The 27,904-nt window shown below is 45.9% G+C and overlaps 1 protein-coding gene across 2 annotated transcripts in view; it reads right to left on the reverse strand.

The window, feature by feature from the left end:
• The window catches only part of STAG1 (STAG1 cohesin complex component), a 1,379,617-nt gene that overhangs the window by 680,815 nt on the left and 670,898 nt on the right, over positions 1 to 27,904 (reverse strand). For both annotated transcript variants that reach the window (XM_086943907.1, XM_086943908.1), the window contains exon 9: positions 4,560 to 4,633. In XM_086943907.1, the coding sequence (XP_086800033.1) occupies positions 4,560 to 4,633 (74 nt within the window). The remainder of the gene's footprint in view (positions 1 to 4,559; positions 4,634 to 27,904) is intronic.

The following is a 27,904-nucleotide window of genomic DNA, read 5'->3' on the forward strand; positions in this document are numbered from 1 at the left end:
CGTAAACAACTAATCTATTGCCTTAAACAAGGGGAAAAGGAAAGCTAAACTCAGTAAGGGGTGCAATAAATACTGAGATCGGACAACGCCCAAAGACAATCATGCTAGCTGCCCACTGAGTCATTGGTGAATAGATCTAGCCAAGAATGTGACTCAGCGGAATGGGGGCAGTCATCTTTTCTGATAAGTCAGCAGATAAGACTGGAGGGGGCTAGTCATATACTGAATTACTGTGCTATTTATGATTTACAGATTGGAGGTATTGAAGGTCAGCTGGCTATTTCCAATTCCTCACCTATTAAAAAGAAAGGGCGGGAGGGGCACAAGACAATACCTAGGATGATCAAGGAACAATCAGCTAATGAATCCAGTGCTAATCATGGACTACATTTTCGTAAGGTTCATGATAACCAACAAATGGATCATTTCGTTACGGACTTTAATGTCTGCAAACTGAATTAATGGAGAATTGAGACCAATTCTATATAAGAGTAGAAGAGGTGAGAAGACATTTCTATGTAAATATGGTATTGAGGACCAACTCCAAATCTTGATGGATAAAATGAACGCTCACTCAGATGTGAACCTTCAGTCCAGTCTTCGCCCTTGCACTAATAGCCTAGTAGTTCCCACTTGGAAATATGGTTATGCTCCTGCTGCTACTAACGAGAAAAGTTAGAAAAGGAGAAACTTATTTTGCTCACAAATTCCCCCCCACAGCAACATAACATCTACTGGGAGGAATACAAATTAGAATACACAGTCAGCATCACAAAGTAGTAATAGAAAGGAGGTCACCTACCAGACCTGCTTTCGGCTTCTTACAAAGACTCTTTTCACCCTTTCAGATTCGTTGGAAGAGGTAGATTGGCTTCCAACTCTGGAGGCTTATGACCAAGTTTGCTCCCCAATAAGTCATGATTGCGCCGGCTTTAACACTGGACACTCAAGAGTTAACTGCCAGCCAAGACTGATCTCTTCAATCTATGGAGTAAATCTGGAAGGGGTTCTTCACTTTCTTTCCTGGAATATTGCAGGAGTCCGTAGCTAATTATTTAATACAGACTACTACTAAAGTTTTATTATAACATTTTTAACCAAAGGCTGTGTGATGTAATTTTCCAACTTTATTTTTTTTTGGTTATATTATGAATTGTAAAATGCATCTTTTGTGTGGGCCGAAGATTTTAAGATTCCGGTTTGTGAATTTAGTTGTTTGTATCTCTGGGGTTTTATGGATAGGATTAGTGAAGATATAATCCATTTTGCACTTTGTAGGTTATTAAAAAATAATTTGGTGCTTGCTAATGATTTTGGCCATGTGGGTGCCTACCTAACTCAATCATTTAATGGAAAAATAAGCATTATTGATTTACTTTTAATATCGTAAGATCTTCTGCTGCTTAACAAATTAAGTGTCATTAGTAATTGTATAAGTAGCTACCATTCTCTTTCCTTAGTAATTAACCTAGATCTAAGGGCCATTGTGGAACATTAAAGAATGTCCTCATTGAATAGTCAAAGAGTAGTGGCGTGTCTTTAAAATTAGATAGAATAGATCTAGATCGAATATTACTTATAAACAACTTACCAGAAATGGGGGACCACTGAAGGCTTGTGGATCTACTGATGCAGACCCACATTGCATCATTAAAGATTTAGACATGGTATGTACTGCAATATCATGAATTTTAACAACTGAAAAAGTAGTGATAAGGTCCTACCCTATTAGGGGTTACATTCAGGCCAGAACGGCTGCTCACAGGTGACTTAGTTTAGCACTTAAAACCCAACTAATATATGCTGTGGAATGGGGTATTGCATGGACAGCAGGGGTGTGGAATTCCTATCGCCCAACACCCAGGACATATTGTTTGGGGTCAAGCCAACAAGTTTTCATATTTATTGACTTAGCCTTAACATGGGACCTCTGTTAAGTTTAAGAGTTCAGCAGTTTCAAAGAGCTGCAGATGCAGTCTTCCGATTTTCCTCGAGGGTAGACCATGAACCGGGGAAAGAAATGGATTCAAATACAAGACCAAATGCGTACCGGTTTGGTTGTATTGTGCAGTTCAATGGGATACATCAGTACTGATATCTTGCAATGGGGTGAGGACAATTTTGTTCCATGACACATGAACCAGATGTAGTTTTAATTCATAATCCACAGTATAGATTTTATCTACCGCCATTTATGGCTTAACACATTGCACTTTATGTTGCATTCTTTATACAGAGATCCTTGGTTTTGAAATCGGTGTCTGTGATAATTTTTCAACTCACAGCACTACTTATTTTAGTTTTTTTTGCACTTTATGCAATGTAATGCTTATATTCTTCTTAGTATCAATTCTGCGTAAGGCTAATATTAGACAGTTTTGCCTGGTAAGACTAATTTAGGATCACTGCAAACGTATGCTGTGATTAACTATATTAGAAGTGCTCTAAGCATTAGGAAAATATATGGATCACTTTGTTTTGCAATTACTAGCTGCAACGCTTTTTTTTATGTTTTATCATGTTAATCTTAGGATTATTTCTTTCTTACCTGTTGGTCAATATGTGCCTTGCTTATTTTATGTGTATTTGTCTTTACGCTTCTATGGCTTTTCAGCCGCATAAAGGAATATTGACTGTGCTCAAAGCAAAGGCAGACATCCTTATACTATACATACGCTGCTTCTACCCCTTGTATGACAAAGTGTTGCACGGAAAGTGTGCACTAGCTAGAGTTCGAATGGGAGAGGGCCTCGAGCATCCATGAAACTCCAAGGTGAGGGTTCTTTTATAGCCTTGAGAAGTGTGTGGGTATTCTACACAACCAGTCACAGGAATAAGATTGTATATTTTATGCAAACAACGGCACTAGGCAAAAATATAGGAAAAACAATAAGATTTCATCATTCCTCTCTCTCTCAAACTTTCAAATTCCTTCTCCAGCTTCACGGCAGGAAAGACGGCATGAATGTCTGGATGCTTTCGTCCAGTCTTGTATGCACTTCTGAAAGACTGGCAGACCCGCATACATCCAAGTAAACTGATGGTTCGAGACCAGAAGGGCATCCTTAAAAAGCTAACCTAGAACTGAACACAGAAATAAATCCGGTTTTCTATAAATACGGGGGTGGGCTCTGTAGCAACTGTGCCCCATTTGAGTATTTCGATTATTTCCTATCGTTCGTCTGTAGTCCAACAGGAATAGAACAGAAAAGGTGACAACGTAAGTATAAAAATGCTGCTCTTACACAAAAGGAAGGCAATAAAGGAGCTACCTAGGTTAGGGGAGATATTTTGGCAGCAGTCTGAGAAAACAGAAAACAGACAATTCACACTTATAACGGAATGCAACCACGAGCCTGCATGATTTTGTACAGTTACTCAAAGAGCCAAGTTTTAGCGCATGCATTGAAAATCAAGACTGCATGAAAGCTCGGCTACCATGATCTATAATCAAACTCTCTGCACGTACATAAGACTAGTTATCGGTAGCTCCAGACATGTTAAAGAAGCAGTCAAAGGGTAGGAAAGTCTCAAACTTTAAATCACGGGTAGTTTGAGAACATCACTTCTAAGCTAAAAACACGGAACACATTCTACGTCTTACACTCTCATACACTTAGCAGCAGGATTGATTTATAAGGAGCTTGCTTTCGGTCATTTTAGCACTACAAAAATATAGATTCAGGATTTCGTTAAAAAACCTATACAAAAAAGCAACGGAACGAATTAATCTCAGCTACTGGAAATTATCTGGGGCCGCCTCCCAGCCCATTGATATTGTGCACATCAAGCCACCTCAGTTTGGACCAAACTATATTAAAATCGGTCTTGACCCTGCTCCACTAGGGACAGTCCAGCCTGAACTGCCAATCCCGGACTGAACCAGAAAACAAGATATCAAAGACCAGTTTCGCCATTATTACAGCAATGTCCTAACTGGGACAGATATGCGGAGACCTTGGGTCCTATAGAAACACAGTGCCACTGGAGTCAGAGCTACTGAGCCCTAATACCTGTGATTCTGGAGAAGTCACTTAATCTCCCTGTGCCTACAAAAAGAATGTGATCTAGTGCAAATAAACGGATGCTCATGTCAAGTTCGCCAAAACCTACGAGGGAAGTATGCGCTATATAAAACTGCAACAAAAAAACTTAGTATTCACGATACGCAAATTAACAATGGACTAGGATGAGGCTAGAGTAATTAACAGTGGCTAATTCAAGCATAATTTTGTGTACATTGAATTTAAAAAATGCAGTGGATAAAGAGTGCCTTTACTTTACTGATGTCTCAATTGTAGCTAAAGAAATCAGAGTAGAGATTACATGATGCATTAGAAAGGTGCTGATCATATAATTGGAGCTGCAAAGTCAAGCTGTATGGACCATGCGTTGCTGTGTGCCACTTAACAGTTCAGGAAATCGATATTTAATACAATACAGAAAATGAATCACATGTAAAGCACAGCGTAAATAGTTTTGTTTTCATGGGGCAAACAAAATTACAGTCAACGGGATGCCCAAAAAAATCGTATGTATGTATTAATCTCTTCTCTTACCGGTATCTGTGAACAAATATTCCCTTAAAAATAGAATTCATCATATTTTCTATTTCATCTTGGTTTTCTTGCAGCTGAAAATAAACAAACAAAAGGTCAGAACACCCGTTTGCAAACTCAGACTTGCAATAGGTCTGTGTTGCCTCTAATGGAGCTTGGACGAGCTAATCGCGTTACAGCAGTAAAATGCTGTAAATCAGTAACTCTTTAAAGAAGTTACTATTTTAACCCACCATCTTTGCGTGCAATTGCATACTGACAATCTCCAAAGTAGTCCTACTCATTGACAAAGCTCTCACTTAAAATGGTTAAGCACATTAGTAAGAATGTTTTAGAATCATATGCACATTAATAACCAACAGAATTGTGAATACTGAAAACGTGCTAACATTTTTAAAGTGGCTAGTTTTCGGATAATCTCTTCATTAAACAGTCTCCAGATTTCAGAAACTATGGAGGATGGTTGCCTACAAGTTTTTGTTTTTTTTCGGGGGGGAAGGGGTCCTGAATGACTGTCCACTTACTAAGACTTTCAGTAGTGCACTTATGTTTGTATAGAGTAACGAGGTAAAGTTTGTTCATAAGAGTACTTCAGTGTCCATCTAAAAACTTGCCTAATTGAGAGTATGTGCCACCAAAAATACAGTGCATTATGGAAACCACCTGAAATGTGGTATTGAAGGAAGAAGTGGAGAGTCAGGCTAGGTAGGTGCGAGGTGCATGTTCACAAAAATCTTTCATGAATGAAAAATCTTAAAACTAATCTTCCTTTTATCTTGTGGTCAAAAAGCCAACCTTGTGGTGCTGGGGTGAACTCCAGAGGAGCATTTGGTACTTGTTCAGAGTGTACTCTTGTAAAAAGTTCAAAATGCAGTATTCCGCTTCATAGCAGGACAAAATAAGGCAATGTGACAGAAGCCAGCAGGACACTGCTCTGGTCACCAGTTAATAGTTGAATAATTGGTAGTTTTAAACCGGGTTTCTGGCTGCATAAATGTTAATAAAAATAAGGCAGATAGATGGTAGTAGCTCACATTCTACTTCCAGGGCCCTACATGAGTACCAGTTGTGTTACAGATGGACATTTGTTTGTAAGGCACGGGGAATCTCACGTTATTTGCCTAGAATCAAAGGACGTTGAACATCCTTGCCGAGACTCTAACCCAGTTATTCAGCTCCCAGGTCGACCGCTCTAGCTGTTAGGCCACATCCATTCCCAGGATTACATCCAAATGAGGAAGAAATCTTTCAATAGCTGGTCCATGGACTTTACCAAACGAGTGTCTCAAGCTTCAGTACCGGTTTAAACTGCAACTATTTTAAAGACACTTTCTCCTACAGGATTCATAGATTAACTGTGCACTGGATAGCTGAGAACTGCTTGAGATGAGCTTTTTAAATATATGGGCCAGCCCATTTCTGGGCAGTGACTCTGTAGAGTGTATTCTCATTTCGTGGATGGTACCAACCGGTCTACAGAATTTCGCATGCTTTTGTACTTCTCAAAAACATGAAACTTCGGTTCTAATATTCATGTTCAAAACATAAATATTTCTATCATTCAAACGTTCCCTTCAGTTCAACTCTCTTTAGGTCCCTCCACTGGCTAGTTACATTTTAATTAACATTTAGAAATTGGTTATTTTTCTGTTTGATGGTAATTAGTTTTATTAAAAACATTACAAGAAACATTTTCGTTACACAACCTAACTACATTTGCTCATCTATGCAGATGCTGTTCATCTGGTATTTTCAAGTATAGCATAATTCTGGGAAATCTATTTCCACTGACTCAAACTGCACATGAAAACCTGCATCTTGCTGATCACCTTTGGCATTCAATTTTCACTTTCTTTAAAATATTTTGCTCACGGGCTTTTCTGTAAATTTACTTTAAAAGTTTCCGTCCCATACTTTTTATTCCACCTTGCTTCTTCTGAAAACAATCTTCTGAAAATGTTCAAACAAATAATTCAGCTTTTGTTTTTTATATATTGGAGGAGTTATTTTAATAAGTATGGTTACTTTAATGAAGGCGGAAAAAATTAAATGAAAAAATTAATTAGTTCAGCACTTTCCAGGTCAGATTTTCTAGAATGACAACAATGTAATAAAAGTAAAACCTAGTTCAGAAAAAAAAGTAGTTAATACCTTCTTACAGAAAAAGTTTTTTAACTCAAAGGATATATTTAAGCTATCTACTGAATCATGCAGGATGTCAGCACGGCGCCCTGGAAACATTGTTTAAAACACGCTGTTTAAATGCTTTTAAATTATCGTCAACTTCATTTAATTTCTCAATGGCAGGCGAAAGAATGGTTGGAGGGGAAGGGTGAACTTGTCTGCCTTCTGGCTATCGGGAGAACATTTGCCTTGACATCTCTATTACCAGGTTGAAAGATGCTTAACCCCTTCGAGGCTGATGACGAGCTGGGCTCGTCATGGTGTAGCCTCCTCAAACACTGATGACGAGCCCAGCTCGTCATGAATAATGGGTTTTTTAAAAAGCAAGCACAGCAGCAGAATAAGACTAGCGCGCATGTGGTTAAGTAGTTGAACCTAAAGAAGAATGTTGTTCTAGCATGCCTCGCAGTAGCACATTTCATGGGGCAAGGTACAGCAGGTTTTTATGATCAATCAGTCAGGGGATACTGGGATTTACTAATTCCAAATAAGGTATCTAATGGGCAAATCCTATCTACTGGCCAACAGTTCTCTCTCATAGATTTTATATATTCGTTTCTATCCCAAAAACTATTAACAAAATAAGGTAGAGGATGTACAGTTGGAGTCTAAACATCACATTAAGACAACACTGCTTGAATGGTAAATGAAGATGCATCTGTTTCCTCTACAAATGGTAATATTCCATTAGAAGGTCTTAATATGGGTGAGAATGTAAATGTAGTCTTCAACTTCCGGGACACCCGTTCCAGTCCTCCTTTCAAGTAGTATAATATCCTTTTATGGTGAATTTCATGATGGGTTGGATTACTGTCAAGAAGCCACTGATAACTCCCCCCGCATGTGAGATTTATCGAGTGGTTATTGCTCATTGAAATGTTCATGCAAAAAATGGTACCACGCTGGCTATAAGAGGCTGCTTTTGGCAAAGTACTGCCCAATCCATTTATAGTGCACCAGCAATTTGCAGAGTTATTTGTCCAAGTGTCCTAAAACAATTTTGTGCAGAAAAAAATTCCAGTTTCCTTCGATGTTCCCTTTTCTCCACCTTCAGATGTTTTTGCGCCTCCCTCAAGCTGCTTATTAATTTTGGGGCAATTGGCGACCTTTTTAAGCTTCTCCACCGTTGATTAATCTTTTTTTGTGCTTTTATTATGTGGCTGGATCCTGGGCCTTGTATGGCATGCAGCTTTGTCTTACCAGTACTGGTTTTGCATGCCAGTCTATCGGTTTTTGGTGAACGTTGCCCAGCTAGTGACTGGATTTCCCTCTAAGTTATCGATGTTGGCTAGAAATAATTTGGCTTATGTGACCAGATGTGGAAAAGTATGTGTTATCTTGCCATTCGCTCCACCATTTTGCGCTTCACCTTTCATTACTGACTCCCTCTCTGTATCACAAACACTCTGGGGCTTCACTCTTGATTTGCCTCATTCCTGCACAGACGCCCACGCCCTGTTCGTGCCTCGACCAGCCACAAACTGACCAACTCATGCTCAACCAGTCGGACAGGAATTTTTCCAGATGCTTATCGTCTTCACCCTGCGCACTACGCCCTGCGGGGTGTCCAATAGCTACCATCTGTTGACTTATCAGATTGACCTCTGATTGTGGTCTAATTATAGTTTTCGCGCTACACCCTGCGGGGGCTCAGCGGCTGCAATCTGACGATTTTATCACAATAACCTGTTTGTATAATTATGGTATTTTTCCTGCTAATTTTATCGATGTTACCACTGTTTGTACAATCATCGTTTCTTTGTTCGCTTTGTACTCCTGGGGTAGGGGTGAGGGGTATAAAAGATACTGAACCGAGGATCCCGGCAGATTGCCTCCTCAGACAGCTATGGGTGTCTGTTGCTGATGCTCTCTCATGAGAATGCAATAAACATCTTTTCTCTCTGTGCTCCAGTGTTGGTCTCTGTTTGTATTCAGAACCCGTGGACGAAGGGTGACCCTGCACCTTTGGGTGGTCTTCTGACAAGCCCCCCAAATCCACACATTGTTGGAAGGATGTTAATGTAGCACTTTGTGTGTTTGAGATTGTTTGTATACCTTTCAACGCCTTGGTCCGCTACAGCATTATACATACCAAGCCTGATGTTAAAAGTAAGCTCTTGTGGGCGGTGGTCAATATCCACTTTTCCCCTGAACCCAAATGAAGTTATTTTATTCAGTAAGGGAAAGCTGGCAAATGTGTCGACAATTAGGGAGGTCCCAGTATTCGTAAGATAGCAGAGGCCAGGTGGCTTGTCGGGGAGGAATCGACCATTGAGGGCTCTCAGACCAATATGTTCCAGGTTTCTTTGGAGGGTCAGTCCTCTCTGGTCGTCTTTATACCACCCCGGACATGCCTGTGGTGGTATTGCCCAGTTGTCATCTTGCGTCTGTGTTCTCATTTGCGGGTAGGTTGGTCATTAGCCAGATGTTAAAGTCTCCTGATATTATAATATCTGTACTGGGGTTTTCTGATATGAGATTTAGAACCGTGCTGATCAGTTTTTTTTTTTTTTAAGAGAGCTGCCCTTGAGCCCGAGTTGGGACTAATGTAAACATTTATTAAAGTTAGTCTCTTTGGCTGGCCGTTGGCAGTTTTGAGCAAAGTGCCACCTACTTGCAGCCCTGTAGTGTCACTGCTCAGGAATGGATAGCACTGTTCGCAGACACAAATTGCTAGGCCTTCGCTTCTGCGGCCGAAATCCCGTTGTTTAATTGCTGGGATGTGAAGATTGGTGTATCCTTCCTGCTGGTGAGCCATCTGTGACCAAGTCTCTTGCAATAAGATGATTTCAAACGAGCTTAGATAGGAGATGGTGTCCTGGTTTCTCAGTTTGTTGACCAGACCACTGATGTTCCAGGAGCATATCTTAAATGGTCGTTCAGAAGGTGCAGTTTGAATACTGGTTTGTCACCTTAACAGTCTGGTTGAGTTCAAGGTCCCTGATAGCCATGACCAGCTCCTTCGGGACCGGCAGTTTGATTTATCTGCTCTGGTAGAGTTACCAAAGTTTTGCTTAGGGAGATTCTAAGGACAGAGTAAACCCGTCTGGACCGAGCTGTTAAGCTGAACGAGTCCAACAGACTTTCAAGAAGATGGGGATAACCTGGTTCTTTGGCGGTGGCAATCCCCCACTTCTTGAAGGAGTTCACATATTTCAAGATTTTCATAGCCAACTCGGTGGTTCGCCAGCTTTGCTTCATGGATTCATTTTTCTGGTAGTGCCCGGGCACAATGAACTCGATTAATAAAATCTCATGTGATGCGACATCTCCCAGCACCACTGTGGCTCGTATTAGCTTAAGGATGTTACCAGGTTTTAGGATGTTGAATGAACCTCTGGACTTATAGTCCGGGTAGAATACTGTGCAAGCGGTTCAGGTTTCTGGTTGCCTTGTGTCTGAATGACCATCGTGAGCTCTGACAGGCAGTTTAATGTCCTGAGTCAGGGGAGCGAGTGGAGTGAGCCTGTCTGGGGCTATTTGCTCTAGGCCAAAAGAGGTACCTGTTCCCGATGTTAAAGTGAACCGGTTCCTGGGGACTGGAGGTGGGCTCCCTTCAGGCGGGTTAAGAACCAATATCAAACTTGCAGCCCTGGGGGGTGGATTGAGGGATATTCCGGGCTCCTTTTGACTCATTATGGCTGGGACAATGGTGTTTTGCATGGCGTTTGCTTGGTCGAATTCCTCAATGTGACCAGATAGGGGCTAAATAGGTCTGTTCCAATGAGCTGACAAGATAGTCGTCCAGGCGACCGGGGACCGGGGACTGGACAGAGGCAGCCCTGTCTTACCTGATAACTTTTGCATGGTTAGTGGCGGGGCCCTTTTTACTATCATGTCTAGGTCTGCAGCGCCTGTGGTGGGCGTGCTTCGGTGGACTCCGTGATGTTAGTCCTTTCCCTGGGCATAAGTTCTGAGATTTGATTTTGGCAATCTGGCACCCCTTCCGGGCCAATCGGCTGGGTTTGTTCCTTGTGCAAAGCGGTGCGATCTGCACGATTACGGGTTTGAAACAGCAGGTGCAGCACTAGGTTATGTTTCGAGGTTCGAATTTTGTTGTGGCCCTTCCATTTTTTGGAGAGTTTGCTTTTGGAATATGCTTTGTCTGCATAATGTGACCTGTCTTGCCCAAGTGAGGGTGCAGAATTGTCCTTGAGACTTTCAGCATTTGTCCCATTACTTTGCCCATCTTGGTGGCCTGTCTTTTTTCTTCTCACCTCTTCTGCGGTATCGCTTCTAGATATTGGGGGCTTGATGTTGAATATTTCTTTCAGTTTGCCCATTAGCTTTGTCATCACCTCCAGAAGAGCACTTAGTTTGCCCAAGACTGGGGAGCAGTTGCATGTATGGCGAGGGTGGTCAAAGTCTGCCTGAGCCAGTTTTATTCAGTTTTTGATCTTTTTGATGTAAGGTGTTTATTAGGCTGATCATGTATGTCCATTTTGTAAGCTTGGTAGGACATTGTGTCCACCGACCGTGCCGGGGAATATGGTCCAGATCGACACTTCTTGATCCTTGGCTTCCTCTTTTGTGGCAGCTGAAGGGCTTGAGTTTTTGTGGGCTTCTTTTCCATAAGATGACAACATGATCTCCCATTCCTTGGAGCCGAGATCGGATAAATCCTTTGTAAGATAGTGAGAATCTTTTAGTTGGATTTGTCCGCTTGCCTGTGGTTTTTTGCTTACTAGCTTTTTCAGAGCGTCCATGAGTGGCGTTAGTTCCTCGGATTGGCCAGTTGGCAGAGATACACTGATGTCGTGAACACCCTTACCCAACCTCTTCCTCTCTTTTCTTCTAGCTGGTGAATTAGGTGGGATAAGTCTTCCCCTCCCAGTGATGAGTTGGATGGGGGCTGCAATAGGTCCACCTCGGTTTTTGGTTTTGAGGCAGCGTTACTGGTTAATATCTTTATTTTTTCTTTGTCCTCTTGTCCTACCTTAACTTTCTTTGCACCAAGATTTATGACCCAGGGTACCCGACTGAGCCCCTGCCCTGTCCCAAGTGTTAGGGGAGACTGGAGCCCCTTCCTCATGGGGCGACCCTCTAATAAGCTCCGGGGACCCAACAGATTTTCTTATTCGGGGTTTAGATTCCAGCTGAGGGAGTACTGAATTAAGATTAATACCCCCCTTATTGATGGTCACTGTCGAGCTGAGGGGAATGGACAGGCTCTTGATGCTTGCCTAATTTGAGAAGATAACGGACCCTGCATTTTTAAGGTAATTACATTTAGCAGTAATCTTTGGCTCGGTGAGAGTGGTGCTATGTCCTAAAAAAATGGTTGCAGTTGTGTGCAATGTTGAGTTGATCTGTAAACCACTTGTTGGTGTGGTTGGTGATATGCCGAATATCTGATCAAGTGCCACTGTAAATTCCAAACGGCCTACCCTCCGCTTCAGTTTCTTGTGGGCCACCTCAGGCCCCCTTGATTTTCCAGAGTGCAAACCTTTTACGGGGGCTTCAGATGGATGTTGACAGCAAGAGGCTGTGTGCCCCAGTGATCACGACAACACCTCGCAAATGTAAGCACTGTCGCCTGGAGAATCATAGGTGACTAGTGCTGCTGCAAATTCTACTGCATAGACGGCCAGTGTATGCCTTTGCAGTACGGCTATCCATGGGACTGCAAGCAAAGTGATTGTTTAATGGATATGACCAACGTGAACTTATTGAAAGTAATTTTAGGAACTGTGACATTTATACCTAAACTTGTATTCTAATTGGGTTGCTGTTTATTAAAACATGATTCGTTGTTTGCCTATTCAGACCACAATGCATCATTTGCTACTCCGAGTGGCTGGCGTACTGGAAGTGCTGTTAGTATAAAGGACAACAGTCACATGACAAGTTGATTTGCCAGCTACACCCATGAGTAAGATCAGGAGACAAACGCGTTGGGGAGCCACTTTTTGTGTTGTGTACTGGTGAAAATAAAATAGGTTGGATGCTTGCAGTTGACAGCCTCCCTTTTCCCTTTGGGTATTGGAGAAGTGGATCAAATATAAATATATAAAAAGGTTTTCATCAGGTATGAGGGCAGGGAGTCTAAACGGGGAGGTGGGTAGGTAGCATGTGAATCTATGAAAGAGGGGGCGTGGCTTGGCTCCGATGTAGAAGGCAGCGGACCTCGGAGCTCCTCAGTGGGCTCCCTTCGCCGCAAGTGATCCTATAACTTTAATGCAACCACTGCCACGGGACAGCGTGGCGGAATACCTGGTGCTGCCCTGCCTGCCCTTGCGAATTGGAGCTGCGGAACGCAGTGAAAACGGCGACTTTGCCTCCGGCCGCGCTCCGACATTAATGGGGATAAAATGCTGAAATGGACGGCAGCGACCGGAGAGGCCTCTAACCGGCGATTGGTTATGATATACAGGCAAAAATCCTCCTGCGGAGCACCTAGACAGCGTCGCAGGGTCGAGGTGCGGGCTGGAGCGTGCTACATACAGGCATGGCTGCAGAAACCTGACATTAAAATGGCAGCATGGAGGGCTGAATAGGCGCCGACACGGGGCAGTGTACTACAGGGCTGCCCCCACTGCCAAGAATCGACATATGGTGTCTGGGCGGTACATCCATAGGAGACAGTCAAATCCAGGTGAGCACTCCAGCGCGCCCTGCATGAGGCCCGGGGTGAATGCCTGACTACAAAATGGCGGTGCGAGGCTGTTAACCGCCGCAACTGTTCCTCCCAGCACGGACTTGCCGAGAAATTGACCCGGCGTCCTGCGCTACATGGCCTGAAGACGAGGCAGCCGCACTGCTGTCTGGGCATAGGGGCGGACTGGGAGTCCTGGTGGCGGGGTCTACAAGAGACGGGGAGACCTGGGATATTACGGCCCACCGGTGGAGGGGAGCACGCGGAGCTTGCCCACATGCCTGAGTAGCGCCACAGGTACCGCAATCACACTGCCGCCCCGCGCTTATAAGCCCTGGCTAAGAGCCCTGGCCGGCACATGCCCCGAGTCTGCTGGTCACTGCACAGGTCTACCGGCTGAGTGGATAGCGCCGGACCAGGCCCTTGTGCCTAAGAGGCGCCCCAGAGACAGTGCTGCGCTACAGCAGAATTGTGGATCCCCTACATGCCGCTGGACCGCTGCCCTTGATTGGGTCACTCCCTGCGGAAACTCCCCAGAGGCCACCCATAGAGGACTGGCCCAGGAGACTGCTCTACTAGCTACTGGACAGTGACACGACTGTGCTTCCTGTGAAAGTCAGCAGAGACTGGGGACCCGACGTTACTGCGCCCACTGGAGTGCACTCAAACCAACCTGTGCTTGCGCAACTGAGGCTTACAAAACCCTTACACCGACGTTTGGCAGAATGGGCAGGGTGTCCAGAAAAAAGGGATATGAGGTCCTGCAATGGACGACCCGGAGCAACATGAAGAGGAAAGTGCGTCTGCGAGGCGACCGGAGATCCTACCCTGGCGGACATAATGCAGGCATTGACCTCCTCTCGGGAGGCCCTGGAGACAAAGATGAACGCCATAGGGACAGATCTCACCCTGCTGAAAGACAAGCACCGCAAACTCAAAGAAAGAGTGGCAACTAATGAGAACACAATAAAGGACATTCCGGATAAGGTTTCCAACCTGCAGGATGCCTTGAAGGAGGTGGAAACCAGGATCAAAATACTAGAGGTGAGAGCAGAGGACAGCGAGGGGCCAGACAGAATAATCTGCGCATAGTGGGAGTACCGGAGCGAGAGGAGGGGGCTGATGTTGTCCAGTACTTGGAAATGTGGCTAAAAACAGATGTGGTCCCGGTGGGCCTCTCCGCCTTTCTATGCCCTTGAGCGTGCCCACAGGGTCCCTGCTAGACCACCTAAACCTGGTGCCCCACCCCATCCACTAGTGGTACGACTACTACATCATCGAGATTTTCTTTTATAGCAAGCCCGGGAGAAGCAGAACCTACAGATAGGGAACAGCAGGGTGATCTTCCCGGACTATACTAGAGAGGTAAAGCGGCAAAAATCTTGCTTCTTAGCGGTAAAACGAAAGTTGCACCAGTTTCATCTCCCCTATGCTATTTTGTTTCCAGCCCGACTTCGGGTGTCTGCAGATATGGAGACGCACTTCTTTCTCACCCCACGGGACGCTTGGGACTGGTTGGAAACTAGCCGTGGCAACGAACCACGCTCTCCACCTGTGCCCTCAACACGACCATGGTCGGCCCCCTCTTCGCCACCTCAGAGGTCCCACCTCACCTGCTGGATGGCGCCAGGAACGAGAGAGCGGTGGTGGTGGACATTAGCCAGGGTGATGCCAGTCCGACCAGCAATGTTACAGACCCAGAGTGCAGCAGATCAGAGAGCTTAAGTTAGAGCAGTGTACATGGGCTCTCAGAAAATAAACTACCGGTCGTCACCCCACAGACAGCGGATGGAATCTTCGGCTGATTGGACTGCAGGTACAAGGATGGTCGAGTGAATAATGCTGGCCCTTGGCCTCAGAGACTGGAAGAGTGCACTGAAAGGGGACACGCTGGTATTATGAGGGTTCCTTACATGGGGGTGGGTGGGCCAGTGGGGGGTTCTGGGTCCATCGCGAGCGGAGCACGCACCATCACTTAATATTTCTTGTTTGACTACTTTGGTTTGGATGGGGATCTGTTCTCGTGAGCCTGTCTTGGGGAAGGTGAGTTGGGGCGTTTTTACTGTTGGGGAAAGTTGGATAGGGGTCAGGCATGTCACTATAGGAGAGACACACAGACAGGAACTGGTGATTCTGGAATAGGTTCCCCCGTAGGTATCAAATGTATGACCTGTAATGTAAGAGGGATGCACACTATAAATAGACGCCATACATGCCTACCTGATAAGAAGAGAAGTACAAATTGCATTACTACAAGCAACCCACCCGACGGAAACAGAAGGAGCAGCGCTACAGCGCTGCTGGAGGGGACAGGTGTTTCATACCATGTACTCAGCTTTTGCGAGGGGGACGCTAATATGGGTGAGAGCGGGGGCCCTCTTTCAATGTGTTTGACAGATAATAGAGCCTGAAGGTAGATATGTGGTGGTGTTGGGGCGCCTTGATGGCCGGGATATTACCATAGGGAGTGTATACGCCCCTAATGTTGATCAGCCGGCATTCTTTGCTCAACTCACACAGACACTGGCGCAGGTTTTGACCGGTTCCATGCTCTTGGGGGGAGACTTTAATAGCATTACTGACATTAATTAAGACAGATCTCATCCGTTCCTCCCTGATGCTCTTACACACAGGGTAGCGGAAGCCTGACGCAACTGGCAACAGCATTGGGGGTTGACAGACAGCTGGAGAGCCCATCGCCCGGGGAGAGGAAATACTTTTATTTCTCCGCTCTACATGAGCTGCATATCCGCTTAGACTCCATTCTTTGCTCCCCGGATGTGCATGTGGGGATCACATTGAGCGAGTACTTAGCCAGGACGATATCTGAGCACAATCCCCTCCTAGTGTCTCTGAACAGGGTGCAAATTAGGCATACAATCCCTAGCCTGCGTCTCCCTCCTGAGGTACTAGAAGACAAGGTATTTCTAACCACAGTAGGTGCCGCTATAGACTAATACTTCCAGAATAATGCTAACAGCCACCAGCCCCCACATTGAATGGGACGCTTTCAGAGTGGTTATCAGGGGTCGCTGTATTGGTGAGGTAGCAGGTGTACGTAGGACCCTTTTGAACGATATACAGAAAGCGGAACAGCAGCTCTAAGTTGTGGAAAAGGATAGGCCAGGTAGGGAGGAAAGACAGGCAGATCTTTTGAGTGCCAGGGAGGATTTAGCAACCCAGGTAGAGCGGCTGAGGACTTTTGACTACAGGGCTTACGCAGCTCGGGCACATGCTGTTAGGGACAAATCTGGGGCACTGCTGGCTTGGCGGGCCAACCCACCGCGCTAAGTGACGCCAATATTAGAGTTAATGGGGAGGGACGGGGTAAACCATCACGGTAAACAAGCTATAAATACACAGTTTCTGGAAAACTACACTGCCCTGTATCGAAACCAGTTGGATCCCATGGTACTGGAGAGAGAGGGATTCTTGGATATAGAACTTCCCCAAATTGAAGCTGACGCAGCAGTCATTAGGTCTGGATATAGAACTAGGTAAGATCAGGGGAGACATAAAGCACATTGCCAGAAACAAAACCCCTGGCACAGATGGACTCCCGGTCAAGTTCTATGCCACATATGTAGACAAATTGGCTCCCCGCTTGCAGGCCCTGTACAAAAGATCAAAGCGGGACGGCCACCTACCGGTTTCAACTACAGAAGGGATAATCATTCCCCTCCTAAAACCAGATAAACCAGCGTGGGATCCCGCTGCCTACCGACCCCTTGCTATGCTCAATCTAGACTACAAGATATTAAGCCGCATATTAGCTAGCCATCTGATGATTCACATGACAACCCTTGTACATGTGGACCAGGCAGGCTTTATTCCATCCCGGAACACAGCCATGAATATACGCCCCCTGCTGCAGCTGCTGGACAGCCCCAAGCAGGACGGAGACGAGGTGAGCATACTATCAATTGACATTGAGAAGGCATTCGACAGCCACGAATGGCCAAATCTTTTTAGAGTGCTGGTCGCTTTTGGGTTGGGTGAGTGATTCGAGGCCTGGACGGCGATACTGTATAAGGACTCCACTGCAAGGGTGAGCACGGGGCGTGATCTCAGAGGCCTGTACTGTGGGCAGGGACACAAGACAAGGATGCCCGCTCTCTCCCCTCCTGTTCGTGTTGGCAATGGAGCCGTTCGCTGTACATGCGCGACCAGGACAGTACTAGCGGGGCCTTGAGGGGATGGGTCAATCCCAGTTTATTGCTTTGTACACAGATCTCTTAATGTTCCAAGCCAATTCTGTGGAAGATCTGCGAGGTACTAGAGAACTGTTGACCCAGATGGGACGTGTGGCGGGCCTCAAGGTCAAATGGAATAAGACGTGCCTCTTTCCTGTTCGAAGTGGTAGGGATGATCCACCAGATGCGCTTGACATGGCATGGGAAAGTAGATGTCCGACTTCTTTGGGAGTGTGTATTTACCACGTGGCCCCTGACTTGCTGGAAGGTAATGTTGGTCGGGCGTTACGCACTACCAGGAGTAACATTGAATTCTGGATAACTCTCCAGCTATCGGTGGCGGGACGGGTTGCGCTGCTAAAGAAGATCACTTTACCATGGCTACTCTACTATTTTGGCACACTTCCGCTATGGATACCGCGAAAATTCTTCACCCAAATTAACACTATGGTTACGGGATTCTTATGGGGCTCTGGGAGGCGTAGGGTTGCGCTCCCCACCATGATGAGACCCTGGAGGGAGGGAGGATATGCGGTGCCCAACTTCGAGGCCTACTACCATGCCGCCCAGATACAGTGGTTTACAAAATGGATGGAGGGGAGACTTCGGAATGGGGAAGCTCATGGGGGTATGGACCCGGACCTAAGACAGCTTTCTCGAGTTCTACTCCGGTTCCCCTATAGTGAAAGAGGCCTCGCGGGACATGTGGGTGGTGCATCAATGTTGGAACAGGGCTAGTAAAAGGACCAAACAGGTGCCTGCATAAGCACCCGAGATTCCGTTGCTGGTTTGTAAGGTACTGCCACAGGGGGGGTAGGGGGGGGAGGGGGGGGGGAGGGGGGGGGGAGAGGGGGGGGGATTGGGGACACGACTACTGGCAGGGATTAAAGGACTGGGAAGAGACGGGAATATCCACCATCGGGGACCTATATGAGGACAACACCCTGCTACCCTTTAATGACCTGCTAGAGAGGTATGATCTCCCTAGGTGCGACTTCCTCTTGCATAGCACAGTGACGGCAGCTATCTCTAAACACGGGAAGAAAAGGGATGGCAGAACCACTGGCCTCTTTGGCATGCCAATACGTGGTATCAGCGGCCAGGACGATCAAGGCGGTCACCTGCCTCTACCGGCTGCTCACCCAGGAGCTCAGGCGCCCCTTGGAGAACCTGCGTGACAGATGGGAAATGGACCTTGGGATACCTATAGAGGAGAAGCCGTGGGAGGCGCTGGTAGAAACGGCATGGAAGTGTTCCAGAAACGTGAGATTCCAGCAAATCCAGTTCTTTGTCCTCCACAGAGCATCTCACTCCACACAAGATTAACAAATATTTTTGGACCCATACACTTTGCCCGCGATGTCGGTTGGAAAACGTTGAATTTTTGCATATGTTCTGGGCGTGCCCACTTCTGGGGCGTTCTGGAGAGCAGTGACGATCAAATTAGGAGACAAAACGGATAGAGACAGCTCACTGTCCCCGGGATATTGCTTATTACTGGTTCTCCCACACTGCTGGCAATAAAGTGACCAGGAAATTCATTGATCTGGGCTTAGTCCTGGCTAAGCGAGAAATTACCACTCACTGGAAGGTGGCCACCGCGCATAATATCTCACTATGGCTGCGAGAATTCACAAAGTGGGCTGACTGAGGGGATTTTAGATTACAGAGGGCACAGAGAAGGAGTAGTTTCTGTCCTGTTACTCCAGTTCTGTAGTAGGGGTATCTCTGTTATAGTCATAATCTAGTGAATAGTCCCGCCCATGTGCGTGGACCCCGGAGCAATCAAAAATAATCTCTTAAAGTGTCGAAAAATGCAGAACTGCACAGACACTTAAGAGAGAATTAAAGACAGATAATGTAGCCTATATAACCAGGTTACACTGTACAGTACTTCAATAAGAAATTCCACCAAAAATCCACAAACAGCAAAGTCTGTCCAGATTTCCCTTGCTTCAGCAGCAAAAACCTCTGGAATGATAGAGGAAGACCTGGACAGACAAGCCCCATAGGCTGCCATTATGTGGCTCAAAACTGGATACTGTGCCTTTAAGAGAACTTTCCAGAACTTCACAGTATCCCAGAATGCACTGCAGGTCCCTTTTACTTTCAGTTCTTTTTGAAGGCACAACACGCCAGACCTGTAGCATTCCTTACATGAATATCTCTCTCCACCGGGGAGGAGGGCGGGCGATTATGACTATAACAGAGATACCCCTACTACAGAACTGGAGTTACAGGACAGAAACTACTCCTTCTGTAGTAGGGGATCTCTGTGTATAGTCATAATCTAGTGAATAGAATGGCAAGCCCATCCTCACACCAAAGCGGCGGTGGAGAAACGAGAAATAACACCACTATTGTGCGAACAGATTTCACAGCGAAGCCTGCCTAACCTGAGCGTCTGCCCTGGCATCAGTGTCCAGGCAGTAATGCTTAGCAAAGGTATGGACCGACTTCCAAGTGGCTGCCCTGCAGATTTCTGCAATCGGAACATTACGGAGCAAAGCCGTCGTGGAAGCTTTTCCCCTGGTGGAATGAGCCTTAGGTTTACCCCCTAAGGTCTTATTAGCCTTTTGGTAACACATTTGTATGCAGGACACAATCCACCTAGAGATGGACTGTTTAGAGTTAGCAAGACCCGTCTTGACTGATCCATAATTGGTCTGACCTACGAATATCCTTGGTCTTATCCAGATAAAATTTCAACACCCTCGTAACATCCAGGGAATGCAGCGACCTTTCCGCTGGAGACGATGGATTCTGAAAAAACGTAGGCAAAGTTATGGTATGGTTGACATGAAAATCAGAAATAACCTTGGGAAGAGATTTAGGGTGAGTACGCATAACAACCTTAGCAGCATGAAATACAGTATAAGGTTCTTGACAACACAACGCCTGAATTTCACTCACCCTGCGGGCCGATGTGATGTCCACGAGGAACGCCGCCTTCCAGGACAGGTGCTGCAACAAAGCCTTATGAATAGGTTCAAAAGGCTCCTTCATCAATCTGGACAGCACCACATTTAATTCCCATGAAGGCGAAGGAAGCCGGACAGGAGGGAACACTTTCTTCAAGCCTTCCAAAAAATCTTTGATCACAGGGATCTGAAAGAAGGAAGTCTGTGAAGGGCATTTCCTGTAGGCAGTCAGCGCAGCAAGATAAAACCTTAATGGAATGGACATTAAGGCCAGATTGCGCCAGATGCAGAAGATATGGAAGGATGACATCTTCCTTACACGTCGTCGGGTCACAATTCTTGGACTTGCACCAGATGCAAAACCTCTAAGCATAGGAAGTCCGAGTGGAAGGTCGCTTAGCCTCCTTCAGTATGTCCATGCAATCTTCAGGTAGATTCAAATGCCATATTGCACTCTCTCAGGAGCCATGCCGCCAAACTCAAAGACGAGAGATTGGGGTGCAACATCTGCCCCCCGAACTTCGTGAGAAGATCCTGCCTGCACGGCAACCGTATGTGAGGAAGGAGAGACCGGTGAAGCAGGTCCATGAACCACCACTGCCTGGGCCATTCCGGGGCAATCAGGATCATCCGCGCCCTGGACTGGGACAGCTTGATGAGCACCGCCAGAATCAGGGGAATGGGTGGAAAAGCGTACAGAAAGCTGTTCGACCAGTTGATCCATAGCGCATTCCCCAGCGTCCCCTGCTGGTAGTACCTGGAGGCGAAGTCTCGGCATTTGCTGTTTTCGGCAGTGGCGAACAGATCTATGTTTGGAGTCCCCCACCTTGTGAAGACTTCTCCTAGTACTTTGTCGTTTATGAGTCATAAACAACGAAGTACTAGGAGAATTATGACCCATTCGTGGTTTTCCTGAATCAATCTGCTCAGTGCGTCCGCCTGAACATTCTGCACACCTGGTAGATGGGTTGCAGTTATCGTCAGTCCTCTGGCCAGAAGCCATTGCCAGATCGCCTGCGCCTCCTGCGACAGAGTGCGTGATCTCGAGCCCCCCGGCTTGTTGAGGTAATACATCGTGGTCGTATTGTCCGTCTGTACAAGCAGTGAGTCAGTCTGGAAGGACGGATGAAAGGCCTTCAGTGCCAAGTGAACAGCTCTGAGTTCCAGGAAATTGATGTGATTCGTGGACTCCGTCGGGGACCACGTTCCTTGAATCTGTAAGTCTCCGGAGTGCGCCACCCAGCCGTGGAGAGAAGCATCCGTCACGATAGTCTGAGTGGGAATGTCCTTGTGGACGGGAACCTCTCTGAGGAGATTCTCCGCTGAACACCACCACTTCAGAGACTGAAGAGCATGCAGAGACAGTCGTATCTTGTCGTCCCAAGACCATTTCCTCTGATCCCACTGATCCTCCAAGCACTCCTGCAACGGGCTCATGTGCAGTCGTGCGTGTGGCGTTAGGAAGATGCAAGAGGCCATCGATCCCAGTAGAGAAGACACCGTCCTCACTGTTGTAGATGGAGTGGTCATAAGAGCCTGAGCCTTCCGAAGGAGCGATAATCGCCGCTCCTCCGAAGGAGACACGCTTGCTGACGGCGTATTGATGGTGGGTCCCAAGTACTGAATGCACTGGACCGGAGTAGGAACATACTTGGACATGTTGATGTGCAACGCCAGCTTGTTCAAGAGAACGCACGTCTTCTGGAAGTGTGCTTGAGCTTCCGAGAAGGAGGAGGCCTTGATCAACCAATCGTCCAGGTACGGGTAGACAAACACCTTGTTCTTCCTTAGGTGTGCTGCTACCACTGCCATGCACTTCGAGAATGTTCTGGGCGCAGACTTCAGTCCGAATGGCAGTACTGTGTAGTGATAATGATTGGCGCTGACTTGGAATCGCAGGAACTTCCTGTGTTTGTGTGCAATGGGCACATGGAAGTACGCATCTTGTAGGTCTATAGCACATAGCCAGTCTCCCTGTTGAACGGAGGATAAATCTGATGCAACGACAGCATGCAAAACTTCTCTCTGCGAATCCACTTGTTTGCCTGTGGCAAATCCAGAATGGGCCTGAACTTGTTCTTGTCCTTCTTGCGAACCAGGAAGAACCGGGAGTATAGACCTCATCCTCTTTGAGACAGAGGTACGTCTATCGCCCTTTTCCATAACAGAATATCGGCCTCCGCCTGGAGCTCGCGCAGCTGAAACTGCGAGCTGACCGGAGGAATTGATGGAGGCGGGATGGTGAACCGAAGACGGTATCCATTGCAAACAATATTCAGCACCCATTTGTCCTGAGTAATTTTTCTCCAATCTGCCAGAAAAAATTGAACGCTTCCTCCCACTGGAGCGGGTAATGGATGTAGGGGAAGTAACCGCTCAGGGTCGAGACCCAGCCGGGCCTTTGTTCGCTGTAGAGGACTGCTGGCCCACTCTACTCTCCTGGCGCTTCTGGAAGGGTCTCCGGAACCGCTGCTGTTGTTGCTGCTGCTGCTGTCCCGAAGTCTGTCCTCGCCCTCTGCCCTGTGCACCGAACAGTCCCTGGAACGGGTGGTAGGCCTTCTTTTCTTTGGGCTTCTGATTCTGCTGCGCACTACGCGGCATAATCTTTTGGCGCCTCATTGGCCACTTCGGGAGAGTGTCATTGATTGAATACCGGGCCCACGAACTAGGTACAAAGATCGAAGTCGACTGCCTGCGACATCCCAGTCTCTGATACATTATTCCCTCTTTTACGTCACATTATTGGAGGTGACTGACCATATATACATATATATATATTTTGTGGACTTTATACACGTTGGTCAAGGGCCCCACCGGATCGGAAGTATCACCGGCAGAGCGACCACCTCAGTAATTTTCAGTAGCATCAGAGCCCTGAAGAATCGCGTGAGCGATGAAACACGTGTCGGCTGGCTGCTGTTTCACTATGATGAAAATAAAGAATTGAAGACCTTCACATATACAAGACTTCTTAGTCTTTCTGCCACTTTACCTTGTTGTTATTCTGCGTGAATCCTACTATATATTGTTACTAGTACTTTACATGTGTGTGCATAGGGTTGCTGTTTTTAGTATGGCCTGGTTATATAGGCTGCATTATCTGTCTTTAATTCTCTCTTAAGTGTCTGTGCAGTTCTGCATTTTTCGACACCTTAAGAGATTATTTTTGATTGCTCCGTGGTCCATGCACATGGGGGGTACTATTCACTAGATTATGACTATACACAGAGATCCCCTACTACAGAACAAGTAATGAAAAAACACAGGAGACAGCAAGAGCATGGATGGCGCTGGTAGACTTACTCAAGCACCCGACTGATGATGCAGACCCACCCCCAGAGTAAGGAGACTTCTGGGTAGAGATTGAATTGAGACCTTACCTGAGCAGGCCGCTAGGAGATTGACATGCATGTACTATATAGTGGCTCCCTCTCTGTGGTCACCCTACTACTAGAATAATGGAACCAGATGCATATCATGCTTAGATACTAAAACCCACTGGGAACCTCATGATGGAGCGGCATGCCTGAAAAGGGGTGGGGAGTGGGGAGGGATGGGTTTGTTTACCTATTCATTGTTGAAATAGTTATGCGTGAAGATGACAACTGAGAAGCTGATCTCTGGCATAGGGATATTGAATACAAGTCTGCGAAAGTTTCTAGGAACGGAGAGCGTAGTTGCCGTCGAGGTGACTGCTACAGGTGGTGAGGAGCCAGGAGCAGGAATGTATAGCTACAACCATGATTGTTGATAACCACTGTCTATGATATGATGGGACTTCTTTGTACTGCCACTACCTGATATGCTGAAAGTGAATAAAAATCGGTTTACAAAAAGAAATGTGAATCTATGAAAGAGATCAATTCTGGAGAACCAGAGTGTAAAGGTAAGTAACTTGCTTTTTCTCCAGTATTGAATCTTTCATAGGTTCACTTGTTTGAAACAGAGTAGCGAGCAGCAAGAGAAAAATAGAGCATTAGGCAGAACCACTCTCAAAGAGGTATACCTGAAATAAGATACAAAGCATTGTGACGGACCCATCATCTAGAAAACCAGCTGGAATACAATAAATCAAGCAAACTATTAGAAACAATGGAACAAACCAAAAGATTCTGTAACCATGAAAAAGGTGAAATAAGACTGCCTGCCAACAGCAGCATCTGCTTTCCATTATGAATTCCAACAGTAGTGCTTGGTGAAAGTATGGCGATTTGACAGCGTTGCTGCCCTGCAGAAATATGGAAGTGTTACTTCAGCAAGCAAGGCTGCAGATGTAGCCATCTTTCTGGTCAAGAGTGCAGCTACTTTGTTTTACAGTGGTCTTCCTGCTTTTTCGTGGCAAAAAACAATAGCTGTTGATTACCCTACGAGGTAGGCTTTTTTTTAATTTTTTTTTTAGAGTACACAGACCTTTCTGGGAAGTGTGAAAGACGAGAAACAAATCCGCTTTTCTGAAATGTTTTGCCCTGTGAATACATTATTTCAAGGAGCTTTTGGCATCTGGAGAAAGGAGAGCCTTCTGTGCAGCAACAGAAATATTCATCAAGTATGCTGTCAAAATTATAGGTTAATTCAAGTGGAAAGAAGTAGGAATCTTAGGAAATCATTTTGGGTTTGTTCTTAACAATACTAGATACCCTCCTTGAATTTTAGAAGAGGCTCAGAGACTGTAAAGTTCTGAATCTCACAAACACTCCTGGTCGACGTGAGGGCCAAAAGATGGGCTGTCTTCCATGAGATATACATCATGCTCACATTATGGATAGGTTCGAATGTGGTTTCATGAGCTGGAAAATCTTCGTATTAAACTGCCAGGATATTGCAGGAGGCTTTATTGGTGGGAAGGCCCTGAACAGGCACTTCATGAATTTCTTTACCAGTCTAGTGGAACAGACGTTTCCCCAGTCTTTCTGTGGAATCTGGAAATTGCTGCTAAATGCACTTTGATGGAAGCATGTGCCAAGCCTGACTTTGTCAAGTGAAGGAGATATGGCAGCAGCTTCTCTGAAGAAGAGTGATAAGGATGTAGGTCATTTTTGATGCATCAATGACCGAATATTTCCATTTCACCATATATGATTTATGTGTGGGAAAAAGCTCTTGCCTGTTCCAGGATAGATTTGCATTCTGGTGGTATGAATAGAGATCTAAACTCATGGTCATGAGGTGCCACGCTGACAAACTGAGAGACTTCATATGTGGGTGCAATATCTGGCCATAGCTCATGGAGATCAGGTTGTCCGATGGCTAGAACTGGATGGATGGACACACCGAATGTAGAAGTTCCATATACCAATAATGTCTCGTCCATGCCAGGGCTATTAAATAGGATGGCACAGCTCTTTCTTCAGATTGCTTAACACCCTGCAAATGAGAGGGAAGAGTGGAAATGCATAGGCAAACACTCCTGTCTACTGTATCTGAAGAGCACCTCCCCTAGACTCTTTCTGACAAAAAACTAGTGCAAACCGTTTGCACTTCTTGTGGGATAGAGTCGGGAAGAGGGCAAATTTTTGGGTACCCCATTTCTTGAAAACGTGAGACAGTTGTTTGTGACCTATTTCCCATTCGTGGCATTGACTGGTTGCCTATGCCTGGGGCATGTTAGACTTGCAATGAGAAGCTGTGTTTTAGTAACCATTTAAAAAAACGTGCTGGGCTTGAGACTACAGTTTTTAAAAATCTGGTTATACCTCGCTTGACGAGATAAAACATAGTGGTGGTGGTGTACATTCTCACCAGGACAAGAGGATCCTCGAATTCTGGGCAGAAATGACTGTAGCCCTAGGAATACAGCCTTCAGTTCTAGAAGGTTGATGTGCATCTATGCTTCTTGGACAGACTATTTTCAGTGGATTTCTAGCTCCTGGCAACGCGTTCCCCAACCATCCAAGAAAGCATCCATCGTCATGAAACTTGGTTGTGCTGCATCGAAAGAAAGACTTGGAGATATAGCGCCCTCCTTCCCCAAAATGACAAAGCTTTTTTCATCATAGGGGTCGGTGGTATCTTCAAACAAGCTGTGAATCTGAATCCACTGGGCATCCAGCTGCTCCTGTAGATGTCTCATATGTAGGCCAGTTTCAAATTAATGGGATGCAAGAGGATTGCATCCCCAATATTGATTTGTACACCAGCACTAAAGTGGACAGTCTTCTTAAAAGGGAAGCAGTCATCTCTATTATTCTTTGCACTCTCTTTGCTGTCAGGTAAGCTTTGGCGACCTTGGTATCTAAAATGGCCTACAGAAACACCAAAAGATTCAGCTGGAATGAGAGAGGACCTTTCCGTATTTTGTTGTAGCCCCAGAGACTTGAATAGCTGCTGACAAGCCAAGGTCGATTCTGTGGATCCCTTGACCAACCAGTTGTTCCGTTAGGGGAATACCTGGGTGACCGCATCTTCTCAAGAAAGCAGCTACTGGCACCATGCACTTTATGAAGATCCTCTGAGTCGACCGTAGGCCAAAAAGGCGAACCTAGAATTTACAGTGGCACCCTGCCACCTCAAATCTCAAGAGCATAATGTTTTATGTGGATGGGAATGTGAAAACATGTGACTAAGATCAAGAGAAACCATGAAATCCCCTCTATTGGCAATTACCAGTATCTATTGCAAAAACAGCATTCTGAAGGGTTGCTTCTTTATGCATTTGTTCAGCTGTCTGAGATCCATGACACGTCTCCATTTCCCGAACTTTTGATTCATGAGGAAGAAGTTGGAATGGAAGCCTTTGCTGCTTTGTTGAAAAGGAACTTCCTCTATAGCTCTCTTCACGAGAAGCACAGAAATGTCCTGCTTTAGGAGAGTGAGGTGTTGATGTGCTCTCTTGAGATGAGGATGACATGAGGTCTTTGGAACAAATTCCAGGGTGTGCCCTAAAGTATGATGTCCAACACCCCTTTGTGCGTGGTGATGTGCCACTTTGGTTGTAAAGCGCAAACAGGTGATGGTTCAAACCTGGTCTGTGGTGATACAAGGTGACTAGTGCCAGAGAAACATCACTGGCATCTTGCAGAATCTTGGGCTTTTCCCCCCCATCAGAGGCAGTCTTAGAGCTGGCTGTCTGGAGTATGTCGTATTGGACACTCTAATTCTGCTGTTGCCTGGTGAATTGGGGTCAATATTCTTACTGTGCGTACAGCTAATATCTGTACAACTGATAACAGTGCGTCTGTGTGTATTGTCTTCCGCACAAAAGGACAGAAAATGCCTCTATTGCAGCTTTCATAGGGAATACGCTGTGTCCATGTCAGCCTTGATGGCCTGTAGGGCATCATCCACATGCTTGCTTAATAAATTCTCCCCATCAAAGGGCATATCAAAGTTCTTAGCTCGGATTTCAGGGCGTAACGAGGTGGCCTTAAACCAGCACTGTCAGGGCAGAACTGAGGTGCCCGCCATCTGCCTAAAATTGATGGAAAATCTGTTCAGTGGTGAATTAATCATCTC

This window comes from Lissotriton vulgaris, chromosome 11 (genome assembly GCF_964263255.1).
Source record: "Lissotriton vulgaris chromosome 11, aLisVul1.2, whole genome shotgun sequence".
NCBI lineage: Eukaryota > Metazoa > Chordata > Amphibia > Caudata > Salamandridae > Lissotriton > Lissotriton vulgaris.